The 11025-nt window shown below is 40.7% G+C and overlaps 1 protein-coding gene across 1 annotated transcript; it reads left to right on the top strand.

The window, feature by feature from the left end:
• Positions 1–552: 552 nt before the first annotated feature.
• On the top strand, positions 553–10714 carry LOC123102932 (nucleolar protein 6). Its single transcript, XM_044524416.1, has 25 exons — positions 553–938; positions 1299–1464; positions 1601–1714; positions 1809–1942; positions 2131–2290; positions 2367–2434; positions 2811–2909; positions 3124–3239; positions 4973–5147; positions 5222–5332; positions 5420–5498; positions 5589–5732; positions 5809–5922; positions 6120–6238; positions 6404–6486; positions 6565–6683; positions 6788–6908; positions 6996–7133; positions 8419–8515; positions 8599–8724; positions 9322–9414; positions 9495–9600; positions 9702–9847; positions 9926–10006; positions 10204–10714. The coding sequence occupies exons 1-25, from the start codon at positions 630–632 to the stop codon at positions 10327–10329; spliced, it is 3144 nt and encodes a 1047-aa protein (XP_044380351.1). The 5' UTR covers positions 553–629; the 3' UTR covers positions 10330–10714.
• The last annotated feature ends 311 nt before the right edge of the window (positions 10715–11025 follow it).

Raw genomic sequence — 11025 nt, 5'->3', positions numbered from 1 at the left:
GGCCGGCGCGCAGACGCACTTGGAAGCGGGCCACATCCTCCGCATATTCTTGGAGATGTGGCTAGCCGATTTACATAAAATTAATTCCCTCAGTTGTGGTGGCAAATATAATACACATAATTCATATTGTTATGCACTAGCGTGTGTGTGAAATAGATTGATTATGGTCCCGTACCCAATAATATGGATATGTGTGTGTGTGTGCGCTAGAGAGAGAGGGGGGGAGAGAGTGTGAGGAAAAGGGAGGCAGAGAGGGTGTGTGTGAGGATTTGATGGTAAAAAAGGTCGTCAATGTCACTTGATATATATGAGAATATTAGTATTGAACTCTTAAATTTAATGTGGCCCCGTTGCAACGCACGGGCGTTCTTCTAGTTTTTTTTAGGATAGGGCCATTCTGTTCCATTTTTTTTAAGGGCAATTCTGCTCCTAATTGGGCGGGTGCGTGCGCAACATTTGTAACGGGCCGGTATGTTCCGATTTACAGGCTAGTTCACGGGCTAGCTCATGGGCTCTTCGCAGTGTACAACTACTAGGAGGAAAATGATGGTGAGGTTCAACTAAACCCTAAACCCCCAAAAGCCCTTTCTTTGCCTTCCCGCCGCCGGCAACCGGCCACCGAAGCCGCAATGGTCTCCGCCGAGTACTCCATCGACCTCAAGCTCTCTGAGCTTCTCAAGCAAGCGCGGCCGAGCGCTACCTCTCTCCGCGCCGCCGGGGAGGCCACGGACGCCGTCGGGGAGCTCATCAAGAGCGTGCCGCTGCAGCAGGCTGCGCCGGAGGCTGCCTCGGGGTTCGTGATAGACCTGGGCCTCGCGGCCGAGAAGCTAGCGTTTTCCTTCCGGCCGCCGGAGGTGGTGCGGCTCGCCGGGAGCCACGCGGCCGGCGCGGTCACCAGACCCGACGTCGCCGCTGACCTTCTCGTCCGCTTGCCTAAGGTATGTGTTTCACTTTGCTTTAGTAAATTTATTATTAGTTTAGAAAACTTCCACAGAGGATTCTCAACTATGCTATGATGTCCAAAAATTCTTGTTGGTTCACAAAATTATAAGTACAAACGTGTCTACTCTACATGGAGCGAGGCCCTTTAGTCAATCTAATGGAACCAGGTGTTACCTACTTCAAATATTACTCCAGTTCTTGGTATCATTTTGGATGTTGCACAAATTGGCATGTGATCGCCACCCTTCCAAATACAGTTATATTCATACTGTTTAAGCTTCTATCGAGGTTTTGGCCTACCATTATCTGTGATTATGCTGTATGGGTTTAATGATTTCTTTTTGCTGCTTTTATAGGAATGCTTTCATGAAAAGGATTTCTTGAATCACCGGTACCATGCAAAGAGGTGTCTTTACCTCTGCGTCATCGAGAAGAGCTTGAGGTCTTCTCCTTTAATCCGTAAGGTTTCATGGTCTACCTTCCAAGATGAGGCACGAAAGCCTGTCCTCCATGTATATCCAGGTTGTTGTTCAAACAAATTACCGCGCTTCATTTTTTTTTACTTCAGTGTGCATTCAAGGTTAATACTCATGCACTTAAATGTGTGGTCCTTGCGTTCTCTTCTTATTTTTCAATACTTCCATTCGCCCAGCAACAGAAATTGCAGAACTTCCTGGGTTCTATGTCAGGATAATCCCGACGGCAAGCTCTTTATTTGATCTTTCAAAGCTAAATCTGTCAACAAGAAACAATGTCCGTGCATATACAAAAGGTAATCTGCCTGCTTTAGAATCACCTGAACCCATATTTTTGGCCTTGAATATAGGAATATTTGTTATAAACAACTGATCAGATTTGCATCACAGATGGCATAAACCAACCGACACCTAGGTATAATAACAGCATATTGGAGGATATGTTTCTGGAGGAAAATGCAGAATATACCGGCAGCACCTTTGCAAATTGGAAAACCTTGCAAGAGGCTTTGGTTTTACTAAAAGTAAGGAGTTCTTCCTCAGTTTCATATTTCTTATAAAAAATATGGATCAAATGTCTGCATGTCTGGGGTTTCTAGTAACCCCTTCAACAACTGTCTGATGAGGAAATACTTCTATATTGACAGTGCAGCAGAAGTCTACTTATTGGTTTTCTCCTGAATGGCAATCTAATATTTAGTTTGAAATGCAGGTTTGGGCACGTCAAAGAACTTCAATATATTCACATGATTGCCTCAATGGATACTTAATATCTGCCATCCTTGTGTTTCTTACCATGGACTCTGGAGGAAGTATAATTAATAGATCAATGACCACAAGACAAATTTTCCGTGTTGCAATCAATTTTTTTGGTACATCCAAGCAACAGAAAGTTGATATTTCATTTATGTTTAATTGTTTACTATATCAATCTCTGTTTGCTTGTAGCAACTTCGAAGATGTGGTCGAAGGGCTTGGTGATTCAGCCAATGAAGAAGCGTACTATCAGCAAAGAGGTCTTATATATAGCTTAATCCTCAAATAATTGTATTATTGGCTAGGCCAGCTCCCCTAGAATAACAGGAGCAATATTCCTTATAGAATCATAATTTCTCCAGATAAGTTATTTGCCTTAGTGTGAACATGGTCAAAAATTGGCACCCCAAGCTTAGGTATGCCTAGCTGGTTATACTAACAATGAAATTGGTGGTCAGGCGCACCTCTGCCTGTAATTCAATAATAACTAGTAGGCTGGTAATCCCTCCGCTCGTAGTATAGATCTTGGTGCATGACGGATAATTCTGGATTGAATTTTTGCATGCAGTGCTAATAATTTGTGGGGTAATATTGAATATTCAGTTATTATGATCTTCTGATCCATGAATTTTTCAGGGCATTGCTCATCTGCTGAAAACATTTGATGTTGCCATATGTGATGTATCTGGCCATGTCAATCTGGCATTTCGGATGACGAAGTCAGCCTTTTCAGAGGTAGGTTTGACTATGAAAGTACCCTATGAACACCAATTCCACATCTCATGTATATGCATGCATCTACATAACTATGGTGTGATATGACCACCATGATAGAAGTTTAGTTTTCCTTGCTCCATGTGTTCAGAATATTACTCACCCCAATTGTTAAGCTTGCAATTTTCTTTGTCTATTATAGTCTCCATCTTACACCGAATCGTTTCTTATTCAGCTCCAAGATGAGGCAGCTTGCACACTTAATTGCCTTGATAAATGCAGAGATGGTGGATTTGAAGAACTTTTTATGACCAAAGTTGATTTTGGTGCTAAGTTTGATTCATGTTTGAGGTATGTTCAGTTAAGCAAGTATGTTGTGTCACTCTCATGTATATTGCAATTTTGCATTATGCTCTTTCACTGGAGTTTCTATTTGCATGGCTATATGTTTGAGTGAGCAAGTGATTGATTTTGGAAGACATCGATGAAATGATGATTATTCCATCTATATATTTTAAATTTCTACATAGTTCACAAATGTTGGAACTTGACAAGTGCTCCCAGTTCCCATTTGGCAGCCTCAACTTAGATGCCATTTTCCACTGCACATTTTTGACTGGGAAACTGTAGGGAAGGCCCTGACACTATTTTTTTTTATTAATTTGAGCATATCTAGAAACTCCAGGGCATAGCGGATGGTTAAATCATGCTGAAAATGTCAAGAGAGGTCGGGGTAGACCAAACTTGACATGGGAGGGGTCCGTTAAGAGAGATCTGAAGGACTGGAATATCACCAAAGAACTAGCCATGGACAGGGGTGCGTGGAAGATAGCTATCCACATGCCAGAACCATGAGTTGGTTTTGAGATTTTATGGGTTTCAGCTGTAGCCTACCCCAACTTGTTTGGGACTAAAGGCTTTATTGTTGTTGAACATATCTAGAAAAACACAGAGTGTGTGTGTGTGTGTGTGGGGGGGGGGGGGGATGTGCAAAGGGGAAAACCAACTAAACTGGTCATCAGGGAGCATGTGAGCTCAGGATCAAAAGAGCACTTTTGCTAAAGCCATAGGTGTAAAACACCGGCCTTAGCTGGGGAGACCCTGAGCTGAAGGTAAGCAAAAGACATTCCTTCCTAAATAATCGGAACCATGAGCTTTGGGGGGCAGGGATATTGTTTGCTTCCAGATGCACCAACATGCAGTGATCATAATTTCCATGAAGAAAGCCTTGCCAAAGGCAGCTGTGGTACAGGAGAATGTCTGGAGGTATTATTGATAAAATTAAGGTGGATGCCAATTCTATGCCAACAGCTCCCTGCTGGAGGGACAGGATAGGAAACGATGATCCTGCAGATCCCGTTGAAAGAGAACACAGCAAAGGGAATCAGATACTCGGAAGTTCTTTCTATGCAGAAAATCTCTTGTATTTAATCTGTTATTTAGGAGGAGCCAAGCAAAGCCTTCGAGCTTTGCCGTAGGCTACGACCAAACCCAACTGAGAATTGCAGGAGCTTGATTCTGAGAAAATGACCGGGAATACGCTTTTGTGGAGGAGTAATGATCATTCCCCTAAGAGTAGCTCCAAAAGTCATCTTCCTCATTGTTAATTTTGGATGTTCTGGAGGATGCTACTGAACATAAGAAACTCATCAAAGGTTTGCGAGGAAAGTGGTAGTTGTAACAGGTCCAGAAGGTCATTCATGTCTAGTGCCTGCTTAACTTAAAAGGGAGTTGTTCATTGCAAAAGAGTGAAGCCTCGGTAGGAGGTCCTTAAGATAAGAGGCTGAACCATTCCATTTGTCAAGCCAAAGATGGACAGAGTTGCCCTTTCTGATGGAGCAGGAGGCAAAGCTGAAGAATTTGCTCTGTAACTTGATCACATGTCTCCCAAAAGGAACCATATTTAGAGCTAGCATTACCGCACATCTTTGCTGCTATTGTCATAATCAGCTAATTTCCCCTTACTACCATAATTCTAAGAATGTTTGCAAATTTTGAAATTTCAATTTGCTATCCAGTCCTAATTTAAGACTTAAAGCTAGCTTATCAAGTTCTCATGTGATCCTTCTTGTTTTCACTGTCAGGATTAACTTGAAGGGGAACTCTAAAGTTACTGCATTAAGCTTCTGCTTGGATGATGAATCATGGCGAGTACTTGAAAAAGATGTTCAGTCCTTGCTGCAACAAGGACTTACAGATAGAACAAAGATGATCCGTGTTCTGTGGAGAAGCACACCTTCTGAATGGAATATAATGGATGTATGTGACATTTGTGTACCATAACTGAACACTTATGTTTGCGTTTCAATCTACTGACAAACACAGCTTTATAGGGCTTCTCAGAGTTTGGTAGCAGCCCACTGATTGTCGGTGTAATGCTTAGCTTGTTGGAGAAGAGTTATCGTCTTGTCGATATTGGTCCAAATCCTGAAAATCGTGATGAGGTGATTTCCATTTTATAGATTACAGAATAATGATCAACTGCAATTACTGTAGTCTAACACACGTGTATTGTGCTCATTAATCCCAAGGCTATTAAATTTAGGAAATTCTGGGGAGAGAAAGCTGAACTTAGGAGATTTAAAGATGGGGCTATTGCTGAAAGCACAGGTATTGCATTTTTGTTGCCATTGCCAGTGAAGAGCATACACTAGTTGAATAAATACTTGATACTAATGGATTCTACTTACTAAACTGCAGTGTGGGAAACGGAGACTTGGGAGAGGCATACGATCATCAAAAGAATTGCTGATTATGTGCTTACCAAGCATTTGCTGTTGCAGCAGGAAGATCTCACTCATGTTGTTGATCAGCTTGACTTTTGTCTCTTGGTTGGTGGCCAAGGTAAAGCTAAGCTTTATATGTTGTGATTCACATGTCGAGTTTCGGATTTAAATCATGTTTAATTGGAATTATGCAGATCCAGTGTCATCTTCTGGAGCTTTGCTTGAAGCCTTTGATACTTTAGCTAAGCAGTTGCGTCTATTGGATGATGTTCCTCTTAAAATATCTACTGTGCAACCTCTAGACTCAGGTCTGACAGAATAATTTTATTACTCCCTCCGTCCCAAAATTCTTGTCTTAGGTTTATTTAGATATGGAAGTATCTGACACTAAAACGTGAATAGATACATCCGTATGTAGACAAATCTAAGACAAGAATTTTGGGACGGAGGGAGTATTTACATACCCTGTTCATTTTTCTTACTATTTAACTTCTGCTTATGCCAGCCTTTAGGCACACTTCTGTGTTCCCCCCTGAACCTCATCCGTTGGCATATGAAAAGAGTTCTCAGAGGCTGCCCAATTTTGCAGCAACTTGTGTTCGGTCTTTGGAAGTCATGATTCAGGTATGCTGCCCATTAGTTGTGTTAAATATCACAATGGGCAATTATTTATGGAGCTTGACTGCTCGATACCTTCCATGTCATGTTCCATATCTGTCTGTTAGTGATTCTTCATTTTAGAGTTTCTTTTCACAAATCTCTTTCCTTTTACCCCCATTTCAATAACAGCTAGAGGGATCTGGTAACTGGCCCTTGGATCCTGTAGCCATGGAGAAGACAAAGTCTGCATTTCTTTTAAGAATTGGTGAAAGGTATGTGACATCATTGATGAACTATTTCTTGCTTATGTTCAGTTCCCACTTCATTGGCTAAATTCGGTGTTATATCAGTCTGGAGGATCGAGGAATGTTTGTTACAGCCAGTGAAGACGAGGTCAATGTTCTTACATCTGGATATTCATTTTTGCTCAAAATATTTCATGAGAGAGGTTTGGTGGTACAAAAGCAAGGTTAGCTTCTCATTATGTATGATTTTTATTTCTTATTTTTTAACTGACTTATGCAAAAAGTTCACGCAGTTTGCCAATTCCATAATTTTATCTATTTATCTCAGCTGGAGACAGTAACATACAAAGTGCTCCATCAGAAGATAAGGAGCTCTTTTTTCGTAGTCAGCACTCAAGTATGATCAACGGTCTGCATGGTATTTACCAAGCGTATGGGCCGGTTGTGAGGTAATTATTAAGGTTTCAAAATTGTTAGTTAACTCAGCATTCCTGAAACCCTAGTATATCTTATGATATGTTCTTTCCGTTTCAAAGGCTAGCAAAAAGGTGGATTTCCGCACATCTATTCTCTTCATTTATCTCAGAGGAGGCGGTTGAATTGGTGGTTGCCTACCTATTTTTGAGGCCGTTTCCATTCCATGCCCCCTCTTCACGGGTTACTGGGTTCCTTAGGTACAATTTTGTAATCTTGTAAACCTTACTTTTAATATTACTACTCCATACTTGTCAGTTGAGAGAAGTGCATATTTCAACCCTGAACTCTTGCCCTAGTCTATTTTACAACCCTGAACTTTAATACCGTCTAAATTACAACCCTCAAGTCTCAAAACCGGTCAGGATTCAACCCTCCCCTCCCTGTTGACCGGTTTTGACCTGGGGTGACCAGTTTTGACTAGTTAACGGGTCCAATCAGCATGCCACGTCAGAATTTTTTTCAAAATTTCAAGAAAATGTAAATAAAAATCTATAAGATCGGGAAAAAAATATAAAAAGGCAAAATTCCGAAAAATTTGTTCGCGAAAAAAGCTAGGGAAAATAAAAATGATTTTTTTTCCTGGAATTTGAGTTTTTGGGTTTTTTTCTGGATTTTTTTTGGAAATTCGTTTTTTTATTTTCCGTGTTTTTCGGAAATTGGATTTCTTATTTCTTTTCCTGGATTTTCTTCGATTTTACAGGTTGTTTCCTTAGAAATTTTGCATTTTTTGCTGATGTGGCATGCTGACTGGACCTGTTGACTAGTCAAAACCGGTCAACAGAGAGGGGAGGGTTGAATCCTGGCCGGTTTTGAGAGTTGGGGGTTGTAATTTAGATGGTATTGGAGTTCGGGGTTGTAAATTAGACTAGGGCAAAAATTGAGGGTTGAAATATGCACTTCTCTCTTGTCAGTTTCATTGTTTTGTGTCATATAAGAACAGAACATGAAGCAAACATATTTGTTAAAAAATAGAATGAAGAACACAATAATTAATCTCCTAAATATCTATTTTAATACATGCTTTTGTTCTAAAATTAATACCCAAGATTTAGCGTTCTGGTGAGTGATATCAATGTTTTGATAAGGACTATTAAAGAATATGCTTTTTCTTGATATAAAGGTGGTCCAGCAACAGACTTTAAGATATGTGTTGGAATACTGACCCTGGCTATTGCTTTTGACTTGTAATAATTGCTCCAGGATAACAGCACCTTTACTACTATATGTTCTTGCAAATAAATTTACCATAAACCCATGATGTTATTACTGTTAAAGTATTTGTGGATCGCGCAACCTTTTCCATCAGTTCGGACTTTTGGTTCTACTGGTTGGTGCATGACACTTAATAATTAGTTACCTCAGAAAAGTTTGGGTACCACCCCCTCTCTCACCTATTTCAGTAGTCGGTTATATTTTTTTACTGGTCTCGCAGGCACATGAAAGCTTTATATGTCCTCTGACCAGTTACTAAAAAATTGACAGGTTCTTGCGGTTGCTATCTAGTTTTGACTGGACCTTTTCACCCATGATTGTGGACATAAATAATGACTTCAACCTGAAGGATGAGAAAGAAATCAATGTTTGTTCTCTGGTTCTCTTTTTTATCTTTTCACATTTGAATAAGCTGTCAAGCCCCTAACATATTGAGAGATGCAACCGCAGGAAAACTTTATGCTGAGCAGAAGATCTTATGAACAAAATCCTCATGATATAGAGCCTGCAATGTTTCTGGCTACGTCATATGATAAATCATCTGAAGCGTGGACAAAACAATCACCAAGCAAGTTGGTAGGTGTTTATCTTTTTGTACAGATGTAAAGCTAGTTACTGTTATGTAATTCAAGTCTACATCAATGATAAAGCTACAAAAGGTTAATGGGGAAATCATGCACTATATCTCCAATTCTTGTGCATCAACAACATTTCCCAATGTTTAAGTGTCAAATCTTGTCTCAATATCATGAAAAGCATCTATATGACATCTCTTGTCGGAATCAACTAGCGCGCGATACAGTACAACACGACGATGACATGTGCGATGGAACAAAGGTTGTGCTGGCATCATGCATGGTCACGATCACGCGTGCGTGGGGCTGATCGTTGAATTGGGTGGCGCACATTGCGTCGCGAAGAACGACTGGGCAATGTTCGTTCCATAGAATTACCGTTCTTGTCAGTGCATCTTCTATGATATTTCTGCATGAGAAGCACCTATATGACATAACCAGCAATTGCATGAGAAGGGTGACAAGAAATGTCATAATCTGGGGAAATGCCATATAAGGCTTTTGCCGGAGATGCATCTATGATAATTGCTAGTCAATTACAGTTTCAGAACCAAATGGGTCTATTTTATTCATTCACCTTCTGTTCATTTAACCACAGGTTCTTAAACGGATAGCTTCTTACGCTAAAAGCAGCGCTGAGCTGTTAACAAATCTTATCATCCATGGTCAATCAGGCCAATATACATGGGAGGTAAGGTTTTTCTGTCATCACTTGATTGGTTCACTGTCTCATTAGGTTTTGATTTTCTCACTCGCTTTCATTTGCTATAGTGCCTCTTCCGAACACCTTTAAGCAATTATGACGCCGTTATACTCCTCCATAAAGAGAAGCTTTGCCGTCCTCACCATGTTCTTTTTCCTGCTGAGATTCCTAACGGTTAGTTCAGACATTAATATTTGTTGCTAACCAGAAACTAGATGAAATTCAACTCGTGTCATGTATTCTTGATGCAAATAACTTCCGGCACAACCTTGCAGGTAAGTTAGTAATCCAGGGCAAACCAAGCAATGATTTCCACCCTTGTATGCCACTCAGTAAAAGTGTTGTGAGAAGCTTGCATGACACAAGAGATAAACTTTTGGTGAATTTTGACCCTACCGCATACTTCTTGCGAGACTTGAAGGTAAAATCGAAACTATCAAGCTTTGGTTGCATAAAGATATGTTAATCCATTAAGTATGATAATCCAATTTGTGTACAGTGTGCATTCCCTATGACCTTCAAATTGTGGCACGATTCGATTGGAGGGGACGCAATTGGTCTTACATGGGAGAGCTCAAAGGTATTTTTCTCACTGATTGCTTGTGTTGTAGATGACTGTTTCTTCACTTTAATCTTCCCACAAGTAGATACCCCATTTACTCAAATACTATGTACCTGTATCTGTTGCTAATAAATGTTTTATCATGCCGAGCTTTTTAGGTTGTGGCATATCCCAGGTATGTAAGTTGACTTGATTTTGTGTTGTTATTATGACAGAAGCGTGGCAGAGATGAGGATGATGAAGCCATGCCGGATCCAACGTCTATACTCAAGGAGGTTGGAGATGTGGGTAAAGGGTTGGTGAGGAGTGTACATCTCCTCAAAGCACCAAAGCTCGAGTGAGCTTTTGCGTGAAGGAGTTTGCTGATGTGCAGGAGAGGACTCCTGGCTGATTTTCTACCACTGGCTAGAGAAAGGAAGACCCAGAGCCAGTGGACAACATGTTCTACAGCAAAGCAATGTATAAAGTCGTGACGATATCATGTGGTTGTTGTAACTCCAATTGGAAGATCAAGTCAGCAAAAATCTGTACCCAAATTTTGATTCTGAGTTCCAGAGTAGTATAGCGATGAAGTTCTATTTCCTGGTCATTTCAGAAAAAAAAGGAATCAAAATCGAGCAGCTACTAAACGCAGGGTTACAGGAAATTTGCATTTGTCTGCCAAGCAGAATTCTCATGTAAAATTTGTTATACTCGGAAATGGCCTATTTCATCTGTCTTGTGAAATTCTTCAGTAGATGTGTCTACAATTCTAGCCCTTGCCAACTGCACATATCTGGTGAAGGGGCGTAGCAGCGAGAGAAGGGCTTCGGAATCGGAATTGTAGCAAAGGCGGGTGAGATCTCAGCGGTCAACAGGCGGTGTCCAAGACATGGATTGATCGCATGTCAGACATGAGTTTGATACTTGACTGAATTCATGGTCTAAACTATAAACAACGACAAGATCTCTACTCCATATGAGTACAAGTAGTATTTGGGTCCATGCCATGACGGCTGAATTTGGGAAATGGCAGAAGGTCCAGAACCCTAGCCACA

The sequence above is a fragment of the Triticum aestivum genome, chromosome 5A, assembly GCF_018294505.1.
Source record: "Triticum aestivum cultivar Chinese Spring chromosome 5A, IWGSC CS RefSeq v2.1, whole genome shotgun sequence".
Taxonomy (NCBI): Eukaryota; Viridiplantae; Streptophyta; class Magnoliopsida; order Poales; family Poaceae; genus Triticum; species Triticum aestivum.
The sequence above is the reverse complement of the archived record's forward strand: the minus strand, read 5'-3'. Positions and strand labels throughout refer to the sequence as shown.

Coding starts and splice junctions, on each gene's coding strand:
- LOC123102932 (XM_044524416.1), top strand. CDS start 630: ATGGTCTCCGCCGAGTACTCCATCGACCTCAAGCTCTCTGAGCTTCTC. Junction 5,333..5,419: donor ATCCTGAAAATCGTGATGAG/GTGATTTCCATT, acceptor ATTAATCCCAAG/GCTATTAAATTTAGGAAATT. Junction 6,239..6,403: donor CTTTGGAAGTCATGATTCAG/GTATGCTGCCCA, acceptor TTTCAATAACAG/CTAGAGGGATCTGGTAACTG.